This window comes from Thamnophis elegans, chromosome 3, assembly GCF_009769535.1.
Source record: "Thamnophis elegans isolate rThaEle1 chromosome 3, rThaEle1.pri, whole genome shotgun sequence".
Taxonomy (NCBI): domain Eukaryota; kingdom Metazoa; phylum Chordata; class Lepidosauria; order Squamata; family Colubridae; genus Thamnophis; species Thamnophis elegans.
In genome coordinates this window covers 76,866,839-76,891,138 of record NC_045543.1, presented here as the reverse complement: position 1 = coordinate 76,891,138, position 24,300 = coordinate 76,866,839, and the positions used below count along the sequence as shown (strand labels likewise).

The window sequence follows — 24,300 nt, the reverse complement described above, 5'->3', positions numbered from 1 at the left end:
ATTCTAAGAAATTCTATGTATAAGAACTAGAAAGTTGTGAATGTTTTAAATCTCATACACAGGAACTTTCTACTAATGAAAAAATCTGTGCACCTGCTTTGCATAAGCAAGGATTTGTTTATTTCTCTTTTATAAAAGAACTTTGCAAGAGTGAAAATGCAAGTGACAATGTCCCTGGCATCTCTGGTTGGTAAGACTTCAGAATTTAATGAAGAATATCTCAGAAGGTCATTACGGACCATTTTGGCATATGCAGAGGAAGATTTAGAAATGCAATCAACTTTGTTCCCAGGACAGGTAAGGCATTATGTGGCCTTTAATTCTTTTGCATCAATTTACCCTTTCTATATTTAGGTAAATTTATTGGGCAAAACCCATATTGCTCACTCATAGGTAAAAACAGCAGCAAAGGCACTTACTTCAGCAATCAAAGCTGTATCTAATCTCGCCAATAATTTTTAGTAAAGCTTCAGGGAAAATACCATGGGATTATTTATTACTAGTTCCTAGAGTGCTCTTTTTTCTTGTTATTGCTCAAAGCAAGGAAGAAGCATCTAACCTCTACAAAACTGTGCTTTGCAAATTACCCAAGAGCAGGAGTGTCCAACCCCAGTAAAGTCCCAGAATTCCCCCATGGCTGGCTGGGAAATTCTGGGAGTTGAAATCCAGATGTCTTAGAATTCTTAAGGTTGGGAAACCCTGGCCCTAGAGGAGGAGGATGTAATTGGTAATAAAAAATGGTGGCAAAAGAGAAAACCATAAGACTGCTGTATTTAGTTAAGGAACGGTTGGCATGAATGTCCAAAAATAGTGCCATTGATGCCTGACATGAATGGAACTGGAAGACTATAAGAGTAATATATCAACTAAATAAATATGTCTTTTGTCCCTGTCTTCTTTTGTTCTTGGCTTATGTGAGCCAGCAAACAAAACCAAAAAGCCTTAGTGTTTTAGGAACAAGCTGTAATAATCTTGACTCCCCCTCCCCCAATCTATCAGTCCTATTGTATCAGGTTGGCGGAAGTAGGAAACTGTTGTTAATGGAAAAATTCTTGATCTGATTCCCAGTTTGTCAAAAAGCAAAAATACAAAAGCTGAGTCCTCAGGCAAAGGATGAATTCCTATCATAATTGGTTATGGTGATATATTCTAATTCAAATAAGATTACTTTGATCTGGAACGGAAACGCTGCTAATTGTGCTCACTTTGCAATGCCTTGAGGAACATTGTTACATGATATAGTAAAAAAGAAATGTAATATTTTAGAAGTTATATTATGTGATTCTAATTGTGTTGGGTGTTGTTGAAAAACGGAAGCTCCGTTTTCAATATTCTTCATTGTAGGGGGGTTTTCTTTTCCTTATCAGTGATTGTTTTTTGAAATCTGTGGGGAAAAAATTGAAAATGTGTTTGAATTTATTTAGGTGGAAGAATTGTTGCACAATCTGAATTGCATATTATCAGACACAGTAAAAATGCGACAGTTTCAAGAAGACCCAGAGATGCTTATGGATCTTATGTACAGGTTGAAAACTCTAGCATTTTTCTAACCTTCAGATCACTTACAGTTTAGATTCCAGTTTAGAGACTTTTGATGTCTTGTATTAAATATCTATTTTTCCAAAGGGGATTATTGCATTTTCCTTGGAGAAGAGGGTTTTTTATTACTAACTTTTTAATCTAGAATTTCATTTTTTAATTCCTTTTACCAGTATAAATAGTCAACAAAAGTACATTGATTTTATAGTATAGTTTTTCATAAAGTTATAACTGACCTACCTGGGGTACTAATGACCCAGATTTGAATGCTCCTCCCCCACATTCATGTGCTCAACAACCGGGCTTCCTTTATAGTAATTTGCAGCATCCGGTGGTCACATGACTAGGTTTTAAAATGATTTTGTCAAAAGCTGGCCTTTACTTCCATTTCTCGGCAAAAGCAACCCATAATGAAACATGGATGTGCTTAACAACCCTGGCATTAACTTAACAATCACCACCCTAAAAAGATTGTAAAATCAGGGTGGCCCAATTTACAATCCTCACAAGTTATAACGGTGATGGGCATTATGATCCTAATTTGAGGATTATCTGATAATTTGAGGATTATTCTTTTTTAGCAACATGATAAAAAGCTCATTAAAATTACCTTTGGGATGTAGCCTATTGATAAATGTATCATTAAAAAACTCTATATAAGGGCTCATTAGAAATGTGGCAGAACATAAGGAAAGAGATGTTATGATGCAGTTCTGTTGTAACCTTCTTGTTAGTAGTAAAAGAGATTGATTGAGCCATTCTATGGAATATTATTATTTTCTAGTTACTTGCCATTTTAAAGCCAGTTGCTATGCTTCAAGATCAAATAATATGATATTGTTCATCATTCAATCAAAAAGCCAAACAAAACATTCTTTTTATCCTGTTATTTTCTTAGGATTGCCAAAGGGTATCAGACTTCACCTGACTTAAGGCTTACCTGGCTTCAGAACATGGCAGAGAAGCACACCAAGAAGAAATGCTATACTGAGGCTGCCATGTGCCTCATTCATGCTGCTGCTCTTGTGGCAGAATATTTGAGCATGTTAGAGGACCATAGCTATCTGCCGGTTGGAAGTGTCACTTTCCAGGTAGGAGCAAATTACTTCATTTCACGCAAGTCTTTTTCTGGGTAACCAGGGTGATGTCCTGGGTTAAGCTAGATTGATCCCACAAATGCTAAGCATATTCACTGAAGCTTAGCAAGGGTGACAGGACGAAAACCAGTAGTCAAAGCAGATTGCAGAAATAAAGCAGGGAGAAATAGAGCCTACTTCTCATTATTGGTACTGCATGACTCTTTCTAGGCAGATAAGAAGCTTGTAAGATTTAAATCCTTTCTATGTACTCAGCATACCTGCACACTGAAAACTACATATTCAATATAGTTTGGTTTGGTTTATTAGATTTATATGCCGCCCTTCTCCCAAGGACTCAGGGCGGCGTACAACATTAAAAGAAACACATAATACAAAAGTTAAAAAAATTAAATAGAATATCCCAAACAAATCCAATTAGAATTGACAATAACATTTTTTTTAAAAAATTCGAATTAAAATTAACAATGATCAATAATTTATTTTGTTTTGTTCAGGCCAGGCTGGCTTGCTGGAAAAGCCAACTTTTTAGGGCGCATTGGAAGGACCGGAGGTCGGGGATTATATGAAGCTCTGGGGGCAGCTCATTCCAGAGGGAAGGCGCTCCCACAGAGAAGGCTCTCCCCCTGGGGGTCGCTAACCGACACTGTCTGGCTAATGGCATCCTGAGGAGGCCAACTCTGTGGGATTGCACTGGACGGTGGGAGGCTACCGGTGGCAGTAGGTGGTCTCGCAGGTACCCTGGGCCTAAGCCATGGAGCGCTTTAAAGGTCATAATTAGTACCTTGAATCATACCCGGAAGACAACCGGCAACCAGTGCAGGCCGCCTAAAAGGGGTGTAACATGGGAGCACCTAAGTGCCCCCATGATAACCCACGCAGCCGCATTCTGGACCAGTTGAAGCCTCTGGGTGCTCTTCAAGGGATGCCCCATGTAGAGAGCGTCACAGTAGTCCAGGTGAGGAAGGACGAGGGCATGAGTGACTGTGCACCGAGCATCCCGATCCAGGAAGGGGCGCAACTGACGTACCAGGTGAATTAATTAGTTTAGAAATACAAAAGGTTATTGTTCCATCCTAGTATAGCTCTATGCCACATATAGAGCCTATGCCACATATAGAGCCTATGCCACACAAAAATAAATAGGCAACGTATCAATTTAAAAGTTACCTAATTAGGAGTAGAGAGCCAGTTTGCTGTAATGGTTAAGACATCAGGCTAGAAACCAGGAGGCCATAAATTTTAGTCCTGCCTTGGATTAGAAGGCAGTTGGGTGACATTGGACCAGTCACTTCCTCTTGACATGAGGAAGGAGGCAAACATTTCTGAAAAACCTTGCCAAGAAAACTGAAAGGGTTTGTCCAGGCAGTCTCTGAGACTTGGACACGACTGAACAGGAAAAAAAAGTTAGAGTCCTAACTTATTCACTTTTTGTTAAGAGTGAATCTTAACAAAGCAGAATGCAAATCAGGAGAAGCATGCTACTGAAGCAGTGGACTTGTGAAGAGAAAGCACCTCACAGATATTTGTGAAAAAAATAATAATCCTATTTATCCTATCTTCTTCTTATTTATTATAGGGATATAGATCTCTGGGCAGAGATGTGGTCCCTTGTCCAAATCTGAAATTATGGAAAATATAAAAATGTGAATATCCAAGGTCCACACATGCCAAGTTTGACAAACCTAAACTCTCTTATATTCATTGCTTTTCATCCTTACCTTAAGTTCAGTCTTCCTTCTAGTGTGTTGTAGTGTTCCTTATGCAGTGAAACATGTTCTTCAGTTTTGAAAGCCATCCTGGTATACTTTAAAATTGGCACATGTCAATCTTATTAAACATGCTTTTTTATGTATATGTTTTCAAATGAAATTCTGAAGCTATATAGCATGTTATATAACAGATGAATTAATAAGCAAATCATTATACATAGGATATTTAGTTGCAAAAGATCCTCCCCTTAACACCAAGTCCGGTTAAAATAAATGATTTATTTCAGAAATAAGACTTGGTGGGCAAATTATATTTTCCTATACAAACCGAAAATGAGCATTCAGATATATTACTGCTTGAGTTATAACAAATGAAGAAAAAATTGAATATTTGTCGGTCAATTTTGGTGGTTTTTTTCTTTTTGCCAGATTATATTTTAATAATATAAAACAAAAAGTAAAAGGAATATAGAAAGATTTCCAATAGATACAATATGTAGAGTTGTTTGTTCTCTAACTTCTTGTTCTCCTTTTCAGAATATTTCCTCCAATGTCCTAGAAGAGTCTGCTGTTTCAGATGATATTCTGTCTCCAGATGAAGATGGGGTTTGCTCAGGAAGATATTTCTCAGAGCACGGGTTGGTGGGACTGCTGGAAAATGCTGCTGAGCTTTTTAACACTGTGAGTAGCAGTACGCCGTCTTTTATTCATTCTGTTTATTTATTATGTCTTTAATTGGATTTACAGCTGCTGCAACTTTAGGCGGCTTACATCTCTAAAAGTAGGATCAATAAAATGAAAGTAAAAGACATGCACATTCAGAACAAACAATCTAATGCATCAAAAGAAAACATGAAGCTCTGTAAATTTAAGCACATTTCTTTTTCTTTTTTTTTGTTTAATCCAGGGGTGTCTAACCTTAGCAACTTTAAAACTTGTGGACTGGGAAATTCTGGGAATTGAAGTCCGCAGGTCTTAAAATTTCCAAGGTTGGACACCCCTGGTTTAGTCACTTAGGAGGACAATTTCATTTCAATACCACTTTGTAGTGAAGTAATATAGTCACCATTCATATTCCAGGGCATATCATTTTAGTTCAAACTATAGCCAAACCAATATCAAAAAGATTTTGTTTGAACTGAGTACAGCCTTAATGAGACTTTACACATTAGCAGTGATCTGATTTATATAGTGCATTAAGCAGTGGTGCACTTTGCTTGGTTTTGTTTGGCAATGTTTATGAGCATGCGAGCCTTGTCACTATGGCTTCACTGGGGGAAAATAGTGTACAACAGAGCAAATATTTCTTAGGCATGACGCTCTAAATGTGGTAATTTTCTGATGAATGATTGAAAGTCTTAAAAAATGTTTCTTCTTTCTACAAGGGAGGATTGTATGAAACCGTCAATGAGGTCTATAAGATTGTCATCCCCATTTTGGAAACAAATCGAGACTTTAGGAAACTTTCTTCTGTTCACAGTAAACTCCAAAAGGCTTTTGAGAGCATAATAAATAAGGTACTTTTTCGGTTGTTGGGCTACAGTAGTTGTATATTGATTAGAACGATAAGGATATTTGCAATACAGGTAGTTCTTGACTTACAATCATTTATTTAGTGACCATTCAATGGCAGTAAAAAGAGTGACTGTTTTTCACACTTATGACTGTAGCAACATCCCAATGGTCATGTGATCAAAATTTGGATGCTTGCCACCTGGCTCATATTTATGATGGTTGCAGTGTCCCAGGGCCATGTAATCACCTTTTGTGACCTTCTGACAAGCAAAATCAATGGGGAAGTCAGATTCATTTAACAACCGTGTTACTCTCTTAATAACTACAATCATTCACTTAACAATTGTTGTAAGCAAAGTCATAAAAAGGGGCAAAAGTCACTTACCAAATGTCTCATTTAGCAACAGAATATTTGGTTTCAATTGTGGCCATAAATTGAGGATTACCTGTACAATCCTTTTTTCCCCTGCTTAAAATTTCACTTTTTTGAGGATGTGCTATTCAATAAATACCTGTCTGCTATGTTATTTCTATTAGCATAAGATTCCACTCCAATGTTTTCCCCAAGTAGCTAAAAAGCTTTGTAAGGTTATAAATGCTCTGTAAATATTTACCTTCAACTATGTTTTTTTTCAAACTAGGTAATTCTTTATGTAAATTGCTTCAAATTTTTGTTTGATTGATTGAGATACAGACAGACACATTTTTGATCAGATAAAACAAGTAGCTAACTTTGATAGTGTTGTGAATGGGAGCAGAATAGCCAAATTCACCTTCAATAAAATTCTAGGAAATAATTTTCAAACAGAAAGTACTCCAAATTTGCAACTTTAAAAGTTGTAGACTTTACTTCTCAGAATTCCTCAGCCAGCTGTTCTGCAGGGGAATTCTGGGAGTTGTAGTCCACAAGTCTTAAAATTGCCAAGTTTAGAGACCTCTGACCTAGTCAGTTCTTCTAGGATGCACTTAAAAGTAAAATACAACTGCTCTTTGGAAAAGTGCTGCAAAAAAAGACAGATTTATTTCTGTGATTTTGTAATCATCAATCAGGGTCAAAAGAGAATGTTTGGGACCTATTTCCGTGTTGGTTTCTATGGAGCCATCTTTGGAGATCTGGATGAACAGGAATTTGTTTATAAAGAGCCTGCCATAACCAAACTTCCTGAGATATCTGACCGATTGGAGGTAGGTAGTTACACCTATAATTTTAAAAAATGTACCAAAAGAGTATTCAGAAAGATACGGTTTTATGTACTGAATGGAAATGGTAAAGGAACAATTTTGTTTATAGTGTCCTAAACTAATCTTATCTAATGTCATGCTCCCCAATCGTAATGAGACAACAGTCCCTACAATGGCTTCCGGGATTTATAATCCAGGCAGATCTGGATATTTTATTTCACTTAATATTATTTTGAACCCAGGAGTTTAGCTCAATTTAAACATTGAAGGGTCTTTATAAATTGGAAAGCATTTAGTCTTATAGTTTCCATTGCTTTCTAGTTACCTCTTGTTACCATTTGTCATTTAAATAAGGAGTTGTCATATAAATAAGGGGAACTATAGCAGTAGAAAAGTTTAGAATGCAATAAAAAAGGGAAATATGAAAGAGGATACAGTGGGATTTTTTTTTTTTAATATGAAAACATTTCCCTGTAAAATTAGTGAGCCTTTCAAGGGAAACTGGATACATTAACTTTTTATATCAGGTGAATTAGTCCTCACTCCTTTACCCCCTTACTCCTTGACTTCTTTACCTTATGAGACTAAAGGAACAATTTCTACCAAAACAAAACCAATAAAACCTCATGGATTTTGTTCAGAGCTTCAGGATTTAAAATGAAAGTTAGGAACTTATAATTAATGAATGGCAGAAATGTGTGTTTGAATTGTGAGAATGAGGATCACTTTATATGGGAAAACCAAGCACTTTGACAAAACATTGCAGTATTCTAGCATTTAAGATTTACAAATTTGTTTGACAGAGTTATTGTTCTCCCAAATTGGTCTTTTGGTTGTGCCTGCTTGATTGTGATTCTGCAGAGGAATTCTGACCTTTTGGGGGGATTTGTAGCAGAGGATTGAGAGGACGCTTGAGTGATAGGAGGTGAGAAAAATGGTGTATTAAGAGACGGTGACTGACAAGCAGATGGAAATGGATAGTATGAAAAGAGAAAGTGGATGATTTAGATCACTGCTAAGAAAAGGAGGTTCAGTTTGTTAGAAAGTTCCTGGAAACTTATACTTGGACAATATGCAGCAATGATAAAATTAGCAGCCTAATTTCACAACAGAAATTTAACCAGCCAATGAATGATCATCTTGTTGCTACAGAATCCCCAGCCTGATGAAAAAAAAACATGTTTGAGAGCTTTTCAAAAAGCCATAAGGATTGGGGCTAACTTCACCTCAGTAGCAATAGCACAGACTTATATACTGCTTCATAATGCTTTACAGTCCTCTCTAAATGGTTTGCAGAGTCAGCACATTGCTCCCCAAAATCTGAGCCCTCATTTTACCCACCTCCGAAGGATGGAAAGTTGAGTCAACCTTGAGCCAATGAGAATCAAACTGTCAAACTGCTGGCAGCTGGCAGTCAGCAGTATACTGCAGTATTGCATTCTAGCCATTATGCCACCACAGGTCTCTGAAGTTCTAAAGGAGAGATGCTACAGCAGACAAGATTCATCTCCTAGGTATCATTCGTCTCTCCTACTGGATATAATGAGATGTGTTCAGGCAATCGGAGAGTAGAGGTCCCTCAAATAGTCTGGCTCCATGTCATGTAGGACGTTAAAGGTCAAATAACACCTTAAATTGCACTTGACTTATCACTTGTCACTCCTATCACTTGACTTATTTTGTAGATGTGTGTGTGTAAGTATTACCTATACTCATGATTTTGTTTCCTTCTCAGGGATTTTATGGTCAATGCTTTGGAGAAGATCGTATTGTTGTGATCAAAGACTCTATTCCTGTCGAAAAAAAGAAGTTAGATCCCAGAAAGGTATGGTAACACTACTTCTAATTTTACAGTTAAAAATCTTTTTAAAAGCCCCTTAAATCTGAACCTAAATTAAGACAAGAAGTTTGTCCAAATGAAAAGCCAGCAGAGTCTGGGAAGGCACCAGCACAGTCTTGCAGGATCCAAATGCCTGCGGTGAACCTCCCAGGATTGTATGGCAGAGAGAGGCTGGAGTTCAGTCTTGCAAGTGGTTTTGCAAGATCCAGTCTTGCACGGTGGGTGCTGGATTGCTAATGTATGTCAACTAAATAAGAATAGGATCCAGAACAAGTACAACAAATACCTTCTCTTCTCCATGTGTGATTCTCTTTAGCTTAAACTTGATATTAATTAATCTACAAGGCCCTACTTAGTGCAGCAGTTAAGGCATCACAATGGAAAACAAGAGACTGTGAGTTGTAGTCCCACCTTGGGCATGAAGCCAAGAGAGTTATCTTGGGCCATCTCTCTCTCTCTCCACCACCACCACCCCGCCCAGGAAGCAAACTACTTCTGAAAAACCTTGCTAAAATTAAGCAGGGACAACTCCAGGCAGTAACCAGGCAGCAATACTGAGGTGAAGACCCCAAATAATAATAGCTTCAGCACAAAGGTGAAATCCTCCCAGTTCAGCCCGGTTCAGCCGAACCAGTAGGGACAATTGTCCCTGGTTCTACGAACCAATAGTTAAAAAAAAGGGTTCCAAGGATTGCGCAGCTCAGCTGTTAACCGCGCAATCGTCGGAAGCTTTCCTCCACATTTTTTAAAGCATTTTTTCCCTGCCTATTCGCCCAAACCGGCAGGAAAAAAATGCTTTAAAAAGTGAAAAAAAGTTGGCCACACCCACCCAGTCACTTGACCCACCACCACCAAGCCATGGCCACAGAATCAGTGGGCAAAAAAAATAGATTTCATCATTGCTTCAGCACCATCAAACAACACCTGCCAGTCTCTGATCCTTCGGAAGGACTCCAAAGATGGATAAAAATCTCAAATCCAGTCTAAATATCTAGCTGACTGTGTGATGAATCATAGTAATAATTAACACATAAGACTTACTGACTTTACCTTTTCCCCAGGCCTATATACAGATTACTTTTGTGGAACCATACTTTGATGACTATGAGATGAAAGACAGAGTAACCCACTTTGAGAAAAACTTTGATCTTCGACGTTTTATGTACACCACCCCTTTTACGCAGGATGGAAGTCCACGGGGAGAACTGAGTGAACAATATACGAGGAAGACCATTTTGACCACAATGCATGCTTTTCCTTATATCAAAACTCGAATCAATGTAATTCAAAAGGAAGAGGTAATGCATGTATCTTAAGAAGGAGCAGTGAATCTGTAGCTTCAGAGTTGTATTGGGCTGTTCAGTCCCCTTTTCCTCATTTTTTTAGTTATCTCTGTTCGCAATTGCTGAAGGTACAGTTTTCAGACCAGGAAAAACTATTAAAACTATAAAGTGTTTCACCTTCATGGCGTATAGCAGTGATGGGTTTCAAAAATTTTTGGAACCTCTTCTGTAGGTTTGGCCTGCTTTCCGGGTCCACTGGTGGAACCTCTTCTAACCGGTTTGGTAGATTTGACGAACTGGTTCTACCGAATAGGTGCGAACTGGTAGGAACCCACCTCTGGCGTATAGGCTACAATACCTAGACTGCAAAAATGCTAAGGATCCCTAAATGGCAAAAGAGACATACAGAAAATGCTGGATCACTGTTGCCATTTACTAAGTAATCTTTGCAGACAAGATATTGTACTCAAGTCCTTAAAATGGTATTAGAGATAACACAAAGTAAATCTCTCATATTCTTGGTGGGAAACCCACCCACCAACCCACCCACCCGGCTCCAGGGTACATGTGTGATATGACCTTCCCCACTCTGTGGCCCTATGCTTGTCTTCCAGACTTTTATTTTATTAATGTTTGCCTTTTTTTTTAAATGAATGGGCTATCTTTGATTTCAGTATGTGTTGACGCCAATTGAAGTAGCAATTGAAGACATGCAAAAGAAAACCCTTGAGCTAGCAGTTGCCACCAACCAAGTGCCTCCAGATGCCAAAATGCTCCAGATGGTCCTTCAAGGTTCTGTAGGAGCTACTGTTAACCAGGTACATAAGGATAAATAATGAAATACCTATGCTTTGCAGAGTACTTTTTGTTCAGCCTTACTGGCATATTGGAAAAACAATAATGACAAAAATGTCATAATTATATGTGCACATGCTCATTCTGGAAATAAACTTAGGTTTTTCATTGTTGCTCACATCATGCAATGATTCCTGAGTCTCTACGAGCTGTATAATCTATTGGCATTCACTTTCTGATCTAGGTTACCAGTTTTACAATTTTGCTACCATTCAGTAGATTCTTGATGCTTATTATCTTTTTATTTTGCCCCATTCTGTTGCACCTGAAATTCCCTGAAAGTTCATTTTGGTTCTTCTACTGGATGTTACATGCTAATATTTCTATAGTTAACAATAAAATGTAGTTCCCTAATACAGTAAAATGTTATTTTAATAAGGGACCACTAGAGGTAGCCCAAGTGTTTCTGGCGGAGATTCCAGATGATCCAAAACTTTACCGACATCACAACAAACTGAGATTATGCTTCAAAGAGTTTATAATGAGGTAAGTAAAGAGGACAGAGAAATGAGTTAATCTTGTAATTACCCTGAGTGGGTCTGTACTAGCAGATCTGGGTGTGAGAGGGCTTCCAAATGAGTGCTAATCATTCAATCCAATGAACCTCCTGGCTTATTGTTATGGAGATGAAATGAAGAAATAGCCTCATATTGGTGGCCTTAAGCTTCTACAGAAAAGGTGGGAGGGCATACATCTAACAAATAAAAAGTCACAGGATCTCCACTGCATTATAGAATAATAATTGATAAAGCATATTTCTACATATATAGAAGGAAAAGTAATAATGAGATTGTCTCTGTGACATAAGAAGTAGGCTACTTCATAATATTCATCTTTCCCCATCCTACTTTTTCAGAACAAGGTCACTAATATACATAACCTGGTCAAGGGTTTGATATTACTACACATGGCTTAAGTGTAACCCATCAACAAGTAATGTTTTTTTCCATTATTTGATCAACAGGTGTGGAGAAGCACTGGAAAAAAACCGGCACCTGATTACCCCTGAGCAAAAAGAATATCATAAGGAACTGAAAAAGAACTATGAGAAATTAGCGAACAGCCTCAGACCAATGATTAGGAGGAAAATCCCAGAGCTATATAAACCTCTTGTGAAATGTAACAGTATTTCAAGGTATTAAAACAATACTGTATTTCAGATGCTGACTACATCAAAAATGTGTTACATGAGAGTGAGGAGCATCCAGTCAGGATCAAGTCATCAGAATTGTTATATAGTGCCTTAATAAAATTAGATTTGCACAATAAACTGAGATAATCCTTATAATGCAGAAAAGAAACTTTAACCTGTTCCTGATTTAAATTACAATTGCTACACAGAGAATATATCCTGTCTCCATCCAAGCCGAAATGTATCTTTGAGATACAGCCAATATAATTCAATTATTTCTAAATTGAAAAGAAGTTGTGCTTTTAAAGAATTAGCTTAGACTTTAAAAAATGCAAAAAGCCAAAGCCTTATTGATGTTTTTCCCAAATTATTTTTTTGCCTGGTTTGTGTTTCTATTTTTACATTTCTATAGAGGCAAAAATCATCTGGATTTTGAGGATATGAACATAGAATTCAATATTTGAATAGATCATGTCTTTTCTTCCAGTTGTTTCTATATGGTGCACTATATAAATATGGTGCACTATATAAATATGTCACAGTAATATATAGCTTTGTAATCAGCCATAATAATAAAACAAGGAGTATATTGAATAATAAGTACTTCTCAGAAGTATATTAATTCTGCTTCAAGGGAATAGCATATTTTTTTCTCCATCTACTGTCACCAAGGAAGTACTGACTTTATATGCAGTATGAATGTTCTTTCATTGTCTTTTTAAAATCTCTGTCCACACATTTCCATTTTCACATTTTAAAATTATTTTATAATTGTTATTCATTTCAGAGATTCTTTCAAGAATTCTAGTATAAGGAAGTATGAACTGCCCACACAGAATTCTTAAGAATAGTCTAATGAAAACAAGCAATCCTTTGGCAAACAGAATCAAATGAAGGAAGATATTGGTTGGTGTGCCATGCAGGAAGCTCTTCTCACCATTCCTAAGGACCACATTTTGTAAATATCATGCTACATATGAGTCAAAATGGCAATTATCTGCAAGAGGGCAGATTGCTGTGATTTTTTTTTCAGTTTAATATTTGTACCTCCAAAGAAAATATTCCTGCATTTTCTCCAAAGATATAAAGGCCAGTTAACAGATATTGCAGATATTGTCTTCCATCTTTGTATGTTTGAATATCTCTGAAGACTACTTTGTGGATCTTTGATCACAGCAGTCCTATGAAAATGATCAGAATTAATATAAAGAGCATTTGACTTAATCATGGATGGCATTCAAATTATATGGACAGATTCTCTGGGGAGTTCAAATTTCAACAGTAACAAGGTTTAGTTAAACAAGATTTAGCTCAAGTAAAATCTGATTGAGTTTAATAGGTAAATTATGAATATGTACAATTCCAATTTGTTGCATAAAATCAACAATCTTAAATGCTTGACATGTAGCATTGCAATGGGCCTATTAAGCAATTATGTCATAAAACCTGAGGTTTTATTTTATCTAAAAGGATAAAAAAGCAAGTTTAATAAATTTGGGGAAATAGGATTTGATAACAATGGAGAGCCCATCTTAATTACATTTTTTCTTACTGTTATAGTTACATTATAATATACATAACAGTTTTATGTACATAACAATGTGAACTCACAGTTACCAGTTCTTTAGCTGGTGCTGGCCTTCATATACATTGAGTTACTACTACTATTATTTTTATTATTATTATTATTATTATAAAACTACTAGTAGATTTATTATAATTTGGATAAGTGCTTATTGCAATTATCAAGTGCTTCTTGATAATTGCATATTTCTGAATATTTGATTAAAAAAAAAATCTGTTACATACCTGTGTATATGTATATAGTGTTGTGAAATGTCCAAGTCTGTGACGGCAACTAATTATTTTGGCACTTTTATACTTAAAGATCTAAATCAGTATATACATTTTTTAAATCAAATAAAATATTATTTTAGTACGAAAAATCCTTGTCTGATTTTTGATTCAAATACGGTGGCACTATACTATCCTCTTTAATCTTCCCAACTCTATGTATGAAAAAGAAGGCAGTATAACAAAACCTTGACAAGTTATCTATTCTAAGCAATGTATGTTCATTAACAATAGGCAGCCATATGCTATATGTACATAGCAGTCCTTGATATTACTTTAGTGTATGTATGAACCTAACACTGGTGCTCTTGTTTGGTGCAGGTAGTTCTTGACTTAAGACATTCATTTAGCAACTGTTTGAAATTATAACAGTGCTGGAAGAGTCTATGACAATTCACTGTGGCCAACTCACCGTGGCCAACTTGCCACCGCCAATTCGCTGTGGATCAACTCACTATGGCCAACTCATTGGGACAGTGGGACAACTCACTGTGGTACAAAAGTTACACTAATATCAAAGAAATGGTGGAATTGAATCATTAAAGGATGAAAAAAGAGGGATAGAATAAAATGTAAATGACAAAAATTAAAATATTTTTTTATTTATTTTAAATTGAATAGTTAAATTATCCTATAGCAAGTTGTCCTGTAATGAGTTGGCCATGGTGTGTTGTCCCGCAGCAAGTTGGCCATAGCAAGTTGACTGTGATGAGTTGTCCCATTTCGGTGCTGGAAATAGTGACTTAATTCCTTGCACTTATAATCATTGCAGCATCCTCACTGTCACATGTTCATAATTTGGGTGTTAGGCAACCGGCATGTATTTACAATGGTTGCAGGGTCCTGTGGTCACATGATTACCATTTGTGTCCTTCCCAGCCAGCTTCTGACAAGCAAAGTCCTTCAGAGAAACTGAATTTGTTTAATTAATGCATGGTTTGCTAAAAGAGCACAGCAAAAAAGGTTATAAAATTGGGCACAGTCTTTTAAGAACCACATCACTTAGCAACAAAAGTTCTGGTCCCAATTAACATAAGTTGAGGACTATCTGTATCACTTTACACTTGCATTCCCCCCCTCCCAGATCAACTACCGGTAAATGTGAGCATGGAATGGGTCTACAGCTGAACAACAGTTTAGGACAATGGACAGGGTAATCAATCTGTCCTGGTTTCCATGGCTTCATTAAACTCAGGATTCTATGTCGCCAATATGCAATTCTCTCAACCATAGCATTATATCTCAGAAATGCTGATTGGGCATCAGTATTCAGCTAGCTTATTCTTCTGTTACAAATTGCTCTCTTTAACTTGAAACGACAGTAGCTGAATTGAATTTAAAAAAAAGCAAGTAGCCTTGTTTACTACTATTCAAAATAATACATGAAAGGCCCACAGAAGCTTCTTTAAAGTAGCATTCTATATTAATCATGTTGTAGTGTCAGTTGGGTAAAGCAAATAGTGAGATCATTTCCTAAAAACTAATAATTTAAGAGCCCTGGCATGTATCAGCAAAATGCCTTTTTTTAAAGCACTCTCTCTTGAAGTATTTTGGAATATCTTCAAAAATACAAAATCAACACTGAATGGAGAAAGGGACCTAACTCATTCCATTTACTCACTCCTGTGTTCAGCTTTGCCATTTGTTTGTTTTTTATAAATAGCTGTGGAAAGTCTCAAGGCAGAGAAAAAAGAAAGCAAACCAGTTACCTGTCTTAACTAGCCTGTGTTATATTAAAATACACATACAGGGTGACGAACCAGTGGGACAGATTCTTCACATGACATCTGACACACTTGAATCGGGTTGCAACTTTTTAAATTTTAACTTTTAGGCACTGTTCGACATCATCATATTTTATTTGTACACTGCCCAGAGTTTTTCTGTGAGGGAGATGGGTGGTTTCAAAATTTGATAAATAAAAATAGATTTGTACATTCTCAAGTTGATAAAAATACTAGCAATTGTTGGATCGTGCCTTTATTAGCACTAAGACTTTACAGCCTACAAAGTCTTGTATATAACTTTCGTTGAGCCTGTTGTCTACAAACAGAAGCAGCTGGCTGACCTTATTTGAGTTCAGAAGATAAGCAGGGTTAAGTCGTTTAAGACATGGATTGGTGTCTAAACTGGCTAGAAGGAGACTTTGTACTGATGTATAAAAAGGCATTTTCTGGTTGCAGATTCTATTTTCCCCTTGCTCCAGTCTGAACTCTTGATTCATTTTTATATAGGTAAAATTATGCTTTTTGTACAGTTAAAGTTGATGCCAATTAGTACATCCAGCAGGTGTCATTAGATGTGGGCAAGAACCACTTATTTATTTCAAAAATTATTTGTTTCTCTTAATAAAGTTACAGTTGAGTGGTGATGCTCAATTTACCTCTTCTGTAATCCTAACCCTATTGCTAGTTCCTTAATAGAAAACATCTGGAGAAGATGCAAATAGCAGATGTCAAAAGAAAGGCTAAGGCAGGGTACCATCAAAAATAGGCAAGAAGCATTCATTTAACAGATAGGACATGAATTAGGTCTCATAGATGACAGTTAGATGTTTGGCATATACGTAAAACTCCCACTAGAGTTTTAGGTGTTTTTACTAACTGAATAACTGAAATGTTGTGCCTTTCCAGTCCCTATTCTTGTTTTTAAAAAGAAAAACTCTTTTACCAAAGGTGGACAACAATGGCAACAATGGCAACTTTATGACCTGTGGACTTTAACTCCCAGAATTCAACCTATGGATTTTGGTGTGTACCAAGGACCTGTGGGTAGCCAGAAGAACTGAGGCGGAGACAGGAATAAAAGGCTAACAAGTTTATTCCCTTAAAGTACAGGTTAACGTTTCAGAACCGGATTAGATAGGAACGCGCGCTGCTCGTTTGGACAGCTCCCTATTTATACAGGAGCTGTCAAACGATCAGCCAATCAGCTGTCGAGCGCTTCCCGCTTAAACTCTAACTCAGCGCAAGCTCAGAACACAACACTCCTCCCCCCTAAGTTTGCGCAGGCGTAGTCTTGTAAGTAGGCTGGACGCCTCCTGATCCGGCCGGATGCCCTAGGCCCTTCTGCACCGCTTGGAGGCTCTGGTTGTTTGGCCGAGGATTCTGCATCGGAGGACTGAGATCGCCCTGGCCGGGGAAGAGCGGATAACGGAGCTGGCCCACCAAGTAAGTCGCCGCTTTGGGTTTGGGCTCCTGCTGCTTGTCCTTCGTTGGCCTCCTCGTTTCTGGCCCCTTCGTTGTCCGTCTGAGCTGTCAGACTGGGTAGGTCGGTTGACGGCTGCTGGCTTGTCTGTGGTTGGCGCCTGCCCCGCAACTGGTCGCAGTGTCGTTTCCAGACTCTGCCGTCGAGAAGCCTGACCCTGTAGGAGCAGGGCCCGGTCTGGTCAGTTATTACGCCCGGTAGCCACAAGGGATACCCCCCATAATTCCGGGCGTACACTGCCTCCCCCTGGCCGAAGGAGCGAGACCCACCCAGGGAATCCAGAGGTTTTGGGGTTGAATAGGCAGGGTGCAGACGGTCAAGAGTAGTTCGCAACCGGCGTCCCATTAGGAGCTCGGCGGGGCTCGTATTGGATTCCGGGGAAGGTGTGGAGTGATGGGCCAGCAAGAAGGCGTCAATGCGTTCTTGCCAGGGAAGGTGGTCCATTTTAGAAAGGGCTTCTTTCACTGACCGCACGGCGCGCTCCGCCAGGCCATTGCTAGAGGGGTGGAACGGGGAGGTGAGGGCATGTCGAATGCCTAGGGAAGCTAGGAAGGCCTCAAACTTTGCGGCTGTCAGCTGTGGGCCGTTATCCGAGACTACCACATCGGGCAGGCCGTGGGTGGCAAACAGGTGGCGCAGGGACGCGATGAGCGCGTCTGCCATTGTGGAGGACATGTGGACGACCTCGACGCATTTCGAGAAGGCGTCCACAACAATGAGCAGCATCCGGCCCTGAATGGGGCCTGCGAAATCAACATGAACCCAGGACCAGGGAGTGGATGGGGGATCCCATGAACGCGGCTCGGCTTTTGGCGGCAACGCTTGGGCGCTCTGACATTTCGAGCACCCAGCGACATGGTCGGCTATGTCTTGGTCGAGCTTGGGCCACCAGACGTAGCTTCTGCCTAGGGCTTTCATCCGGACAATTCCGGGATGTGCAGAATGCAGCTGCCGCAAGACAGTAGTCCTCAGTGAGGGAGGTACGACTACTCTATGGCCCCAAAGTAAGCAGCCGTGCTGGACGGAGAGCTCCGCCAGGCGTGCTTTGAAGGGCAGGAATATGGGGTCTACGGGGTCTTTCGGCCACCCTCGCCTAACCCAATCTAGCACCCGGGATATTACCTGATCCCTTGCTGACGACCGGGCGATGTCGGCGGCAGAGATTGGAAGGTTGAGGTCGTCGATAAGGAACACTGGGGCCACAGCAGCAGGATCTTCATCAGCTTCGGGCAGGGGGCAGCGGCTGAGTGCGTCGGCATGAGCAATCTGCTTCCCTGGGCGGTGGTGCAATTGATAGTCATAGGCAGCCAGGAACACGAACCAACGAGTCATGCGTGGAGATAGGACCTGAGGGGCAGGCCGATCTCCTGCCAGCAAACCCAGTAGGGGCTTATGGTCAGTGACAATTTGGAAAGGCCGGCCATACAAATAGTGATGGAACCGGCGCACCCCGGCCACAATGGCTAGAGCCTCTTTGTCAATTTGCGCGTAGTTGCGTTCAGAGGCAGAGAGCGTGCGGGAAAAATAGGCGACTGGCACCTCTGCCCCACTGGGTAGCTGGTGACAGAGAACGGCGCCCACCCCATAGGGTGAAGCGTCACAAGCGAGCACAAGGGGCAAGTGTTCGCTGTACTGCACTAGGACATCGTTTGAGATGAGCAGGTGTTTGACAGCGAGGAAGGCGGAAGCCTCCCGGCGGCCCCACACCCAGGGGGCGCCCGAGTCGAGGAGGCGATGAAGTGGCTCAGCGACCGTAGCCTTGTGGGGAAGGAATACAGCATAAAAATTAAGGAGGCCTAAAAAGGCCTGTAATTCAGCTCTGTTAGTTGGAGCAGGGGCCTCTACGATGGCTTTGGTTTTGGCAGCCGTGGGGTTGGTGCCACTGCCATCGATGAGGAACCCGAGGAACTCTATCTGGGATACCGCAACCTGGCACTTGTCTCTCTTAACCTTCAGTCCCACTTTTTGGAATCTTTGGAGAACCATGCGCAAGCGGGCCATGAGTTCTTCCATAGAGGTGGCTGACACGAGGACGTCGTCAAAATAGGGGACGACGCCTCGGAGTCCTTGGAGCAACCGCTCCATCAAGCTCTGGAACAGTCCTGGGGCAATGCTGACCCCAAACTGCAGTCTGCGGCAACGGAAAGCGCCCCGGTGTGTGATAATCGTTTGTGCTTCAGCTGCTTCATCGTCCACAACCAGCTGTTGATAGGCTTGGGCGAGGTCGAGCTTCGCGAACACAGTCCCCTCGCCCAAGGTGTGCAGTAAATGCTGAACCACTGGTACCGGGTACGCGTTGGACGGCAAGGCACGGTTGATTGAGCAGCGATAGTCAGCGCAAATCCTCACGCTGCCATCTGGCTTGATGGGTAGCACAATGGGTGTTTCCCATCTGGCATGGTCCACTGGCTCCAGAACGCCTTGAGCCACTAGCCTGTCCAACTCAGCGTCCACTTTTGGTTTGAGTGTGATGGGCACTCGGCGAGGCTTCATCCGCACCGGCTGTACGGACGGGTCGAGGTTAAAGGAAACTGGCGTGCCCGTATACTTGCCGAGGTTGCCATCAAAGACTTCTGGGAACTCGTTGACCAGGCAGTCGAGTGCATTTGCGCTGAGGTGGTGGATTCCGCTGATCTGCAGACCCAGGGACTGGAACCAGTCGAGACCAAGAAGACTGGGCAGCCGTCCGTCGACTATGATGAGGGGTAGGCGGCCGTCAAACCCCTTGAACTGCACTCTGACCTTTCGGGTACCAATTATTGGAATCAGGTTGCCCTGATAGTCTCTCAATGTGAGATTGCAGTCATGTAGCTGGCGTTTGGAAAGCTGCGGCACGATGCGTTTGATTGTGCTCCACGACACGATAGACGTTGCGGAACCGGTGTCGAGCTCCATCGCGCAGGGCTTCCCTTCTATCAAGACCGTCAGTTGAATTTTCCTTTGCAGTTGGTGGCAAGAGAGGCCATGGTGAGAGTTCCGGAGAATGGCATGGCAGTCCATTTTTGCTTTCTTGGGGCCCTCAGCCCTGGTACGATATGGCCGCGACCGCTCGGTTTGTGACTCGGAAGAGGACATGGGCTGTGCTGCTCGGCACACTCAAGCCATGTGACCCTTTCTGCCACAACGCTGGCAGAGGGCTTGCCTGAATCTGCACTCAGCTCTTTCGTGGTTACCTCCGCAACCACTACATGCAGATTTAGGTTTGCCCTTCTGCCGTTGCCAGCTCTTTCTGTTCGCCTCATCAAGGCGGTTAATGTCCTCATTATAGGTTTCAGCATCGGAATCTTCACTTTCCGAGTCTGGCTGACTGGTCACTGTGTTAAAGGCATTGGCAGACTGCGCGGCATTGGCGGCCCGGGCCTTCGCGATGGTGGCTAGGGAAACAGCAGCCATTTCGGATGCCCGAACTTCGTCAAAGGCTGCCTGGAATGACAAATCTGGTTTAGTTAGTAGCCGCTTCTGTAGCTTGAGGTCGCGGAGGCCACACACCAGGCGGTCGAGAAGAGCTTCATCCAAATCCCGGAACTCGCAGTGTAGGGCGGCGGATCGTAGGGCAGCAACGTATGCACTCACGGACTCTCCCTCAGCTTGGCTGCGCTGATGGAACGCGTGCCGGCGGGCTATTTTGGACGGGGACGGAGCATAATGGCTCGTCAACTTTGCCATTAGCTCAGGCCACGGAACGGCCTTGATGGGGTCAGGGGCTGTCAGAGCCCTGGCTGTGTGGAAAACGTCTGAGCCACACACGGACAAGAAAAACGCACATTTCCTCTCATCTGTCAGCTCAGTGAGGTCGTGTGCGACCAGGAAACATTCAAATCGAGCCGTGTAAGACTCCCATGTCTCAGCTCCATAGTTGAATGGCGCGAAATTTAACGTGGCCATTCCTGTCAGAACCAACGACGTCTCGTCGCGGTAGAATTAAGCGCAGTTCTAGTGACTCAGCGAGTGACTTCAGCTGTAAGTGACTTCAGCTTCTCGCACCTCAGTTTGGCGATCCCACCTTCGTCGCCAGTGGTGTGTACCAAGGACCTGTGGGTAGCCAGAAGAACTGAGGCGGAGACGGGAATAAAAGGCTAACAAGTTTATTCCCTTAAAGTACAGGTTAACGTTTCAGAACCGGCTTAGATAGGAATGCGCGCTGCTCGTTTGGACAGCTCCCTATTTATACAGGAGCTGTCAAACGATCAGCCAATCAGCTGTCGAGCGCTTCCCGCTTAAACTCTAACTCAGCGCAAGCTCAGAACACAACAGATTTCAACTCCCAGAATTCAATTTTCAAACTTCAACTCTCAGAATTCACAAGCCACTCTGCTGCTTCAGGAATTCTGGGAGCTGAAGTCTACAGCCATAACATTACCATAGTTGCCCACACCCCTGTTATAGAGTGATAGTACCAGTAGCAAAGCTGTAGATCTCACATACCATGTTCTCCTGGCCTTCCAGATTTGCAATTAAGTTTTATAGTTAGTGGGAAGATACATAATTAGATTCTTGTTTTCTATTCAGTTGTGTCTGCTTTGAGATTTGCTGGATAAGTTCTTGCAATTTTCTTGACAAGGTTTTTCAGAAATTGTTTGTCATTGCCTTCTTTCTGGGACTGGGAGAAAGTGATTGATTTAGTTACCCAACTTGCTTTGTGCCTAAGGCCGGACTAAAAGTCACAGTCCTCTGGTTATTACCCTGAAACTTAATCGCCACACCAAGCTTACTCTCTCATTGTTATTTGGCACTTAGCTATGTGGGGTATTTTTATGGGGCATACTTTTGGAATCTCTTCTTTTCCCCCTTGAGGACTGTTGAGTAAAATTGGAATGGAAATGAGACGGAGTCCAAGCCATTTCAAATTTGGCCCAACTCAAAGTTGCAAACCCCAAAGCCCCATAACTTTAACCTTAAACTGTGTACTGTTGACTTCTCCCCATTCCTAAGAGGTCTGAAGGGGCTGTGCATAAGCGCACCAACGTGTCTACTGTCCTTGTCCTACTGTCCCCACTTATTCCTATCCATGTCCTGTATTCATAATCATGCTTATACTTATATTTGTTATCTTATACATGCTTGACAAAATAAATAAAATAAAAACATAGGAAAAAGAAGAAGAAAAAAGATGAAATGGAGGACTCTGAAGAAAAATGAGATAGCGAGAAGGAAGCTATTTTGATACAACCCCAGAAAAACACACACCCCTCCTGGTTCAAGAATCTACCCTCTGGAATAAGATACCCTTTGAGATCTGTGTGGCTCTCTGCCTAATGCCATTCCAGAAGGCCTTGGAGACATGTTTATTCTTGTCAGTTAAGTTTTTGCAAATGTTCTGTTTTGAGTTCCATTTCAGTTATTTATAGTTTATTGTGTTCTTCTTTATTTCTGTTTGATAATGTGAGTCACCCAGAGTAATTTTGAGTCAAGCACTTAACATCTAACAACAGAAATAAACAAATAAGCTTTTATGCCAACTATCTGTCTCCACCTGATTCTGAGGGCATCATTACCAAACCTGCACCAAGGCAAAATGACATGGAGCAATGATTTTCAACATTGGTTAGCAGGCCTATCAAACACAAGCGATTTCCCAGGGGGAAAAGAGTTAAACCATCAAGGCTAAGGCAGAAGCCATTTAAAAAGCCACCATAGTTGTGTACACACACGCAACATGCTAAGTTGAAGCCAAACAGATCGCTGTATACTTTAATGGACCTCTATAATCTTTTAGCTCCCATTTCCAGTTAAGCTAAAACTAGACAAACCACATTATAGCTTTGTGCATGGCTTCCCAAACTGCAGGTCACAACCACTCTCCGGGAAAGTTTTTTTTAATAGGCAAAATGTGTACTGTTAAAACTCAGGCCTACTTTGCCTGGACAACTTGCAGTGATTTGCACAAAGTACAGAGCAAAACGTGGAGGAGGTTTTGAGGGAGGATTAAACCAGTAGGTCTAATCACTTGTCATAACTCTTTATCATCTGATTCTATTATTTCTTTATGATTTATATCTATCATCTATCTATCAATTTATTATCTATCTCTCTAGCCAATTTCATAGTATTTATTTTGTACAATGATAATAAAGACTATACTACTATCTAATCCATCTATCATAGCTCTCTCTATATATTTACATCCATCCATCCATCCATCCATCCATCCATCCATCCATCCATCCATATCTATCTATCTATCTATCTATCTATCTATCTATCTATCTATCTCTATATCTATCTATCTATCTATGTATCTATTTATCTATCTATCATCTATCTATCTCATCATTTATCATCTCTTTCTCCTTATCAATCAATCATAGATCCATCCAAACTATAAAATGGTATGATTGTGTATTAAAAGCCATATCCTTTGGGCTGGCGTATCAAGCTCCATGCAATCACTAAGTGCTGCCCAGAACCTGCATTGTGATAAAGTAGCATAATCTGCCTTTGAATGTTTCGTGAAGAAGTGTACATGCTAGTGAAGTCCAGTATTTTCAGCCATTATTTTACGATACTAGTCTAAACTAGGAGGTAAATGAAAAACTGTCTACTAGTAGTGCTGATAAATGTTAAGCCTCTGTCAAGAAAATGTGATGAAAGTTACACTTCTTTTAGAAAGTTGGATATTACTTGTCCAACTTCAACCCCAGAGAATTTGTCAGCTTTATTTATGGGAAGGGAAGCACACAAATTCATTTATAATTTGTATGTGCATGGGGAGGGGGAATAATCTGATAAATGGATCCTAGTTCAGTGTCTTGTGTAAACTAATTGTACATAATCTCTCAGCTTCAGACAGCTGCTTTTAGTCAAGGTGGTCTAGTCTGGACTTCTGTTTCATCTGTTTCTTTTCAGAGGTCTTCAAAGTCCTATACTTTGCTTAAAACCTTGCTCTTCCTTTCTAGGATCTGATGACTCAGTGACCAGGTAGGTGTGGCTGGCCACACCTATATAGTCAGTCACCACCCAGCTATGTCCCCTAGCTGCCGTGAGTCATCCCATTCTGTCCTTTCTATCCCATGTAAACTCATAGTAATGGTAACAAACCATTTGAATAGTTTGCTTGTATTTTGTCTGTCTTCCCTACCTTAGA

The 24,300-nt window shown here is 40.7% G+C and overlaps 2 protein-coding genes across 6 annotated transcripts in view; one reads left to right on the top strand and one right to left on the bottom strand.

Annotated features, from left to right (window-relative positions):
• The window catches only part of DOCK8 (dedicator of cytokinesis 8), a 98,225-nt gene extending 84,139 nt beyond the window's left edge, over positions 1-14,086 (top strand). For all 5 annotated transcript variants that reach the window (XM_032212915.1, XM_032212914.1, XM_032212913.1 and 2 more), the window contains 12 exons: positions 139-297; positions 1,425-1,525; positions 2,438-2,630; positions 4,886-5,029; positions 5,734-5,865; positions 6,914-7,048; positions 8,781-8,870; positions 9,947-10,183; positions 10,843-10,986; positions 11,403-11,509; positions 11,988-12,158; positions 12,943-14,086. In XM_032212915.1, coding sequence (XP_032068806.1) covers positions 139-297; positions 1,425-1,525; positions 2,438-2,630; positions 4,886-5,029; positions 5,734-5,865; positions 6,914-7,048; positions 8,781-8,870; positions 9,947-10,183; positions 10,843-10,986; positions 11,403-11,509; positions 11,988-12,158; positions 12,943-13,000 — 1,671 coding nt within the window. In that variant the 3' untranslated portion in view covers positions 13,001-14,086. The remainder of the gene's footprint in view (positions 1-138; positions 298-1,424; positions 1,526-2,437; positions 2,631-4,885; positions 5,030-5,733; positions 5,866-6,913; positions 7,049-8,780; positions 8,871-9,946; positions 10,184-10,842; positions 10,987-11,402; positions 11,510-11,987; positions 12,159-12,942) is intronic.
• A 2,896-nt stretch (positions 14,087-16,982) lies between these two features.
• Positions 16,983-20,882, bottom strand: LOC116506187 (uncharacterized protein K02A2.6-like). Its single transcript, XM_032213835.1, has 2 exons — positions 20,757-20,882; positions 16,983-20,225 (listed from the first exon to the last, which is right to left on the bottom strand). Exons 1-2 carry the CDS (start codon positions 20,880-20,882, stop codon positions 16,983-16,985), a joined length of 3,369 nt encoding a protein of 1,122 aa, XP_032069726.1.
• Positions 20,883-24,300: the final 3,418 nt, after the last annotated feature.

Excerpts from the sequence above, each read along its gene's own strand:
- LOC116506187 (XM_032213835.1), bottom strand. The coding sequence starts at position 20,882 with ATGGCAAAGTTGACGAGCCATTATGCTCCGTCCCCGTCCAAAATAGCC. Across the intron at positions 20,226-20,756 it reads TTGCTGCCCTACGATCCGCC|AAAGCAAAAATGGACTGCCA; the intron begins GCCCTACACTGC and ends GAGGGCCCCAAG.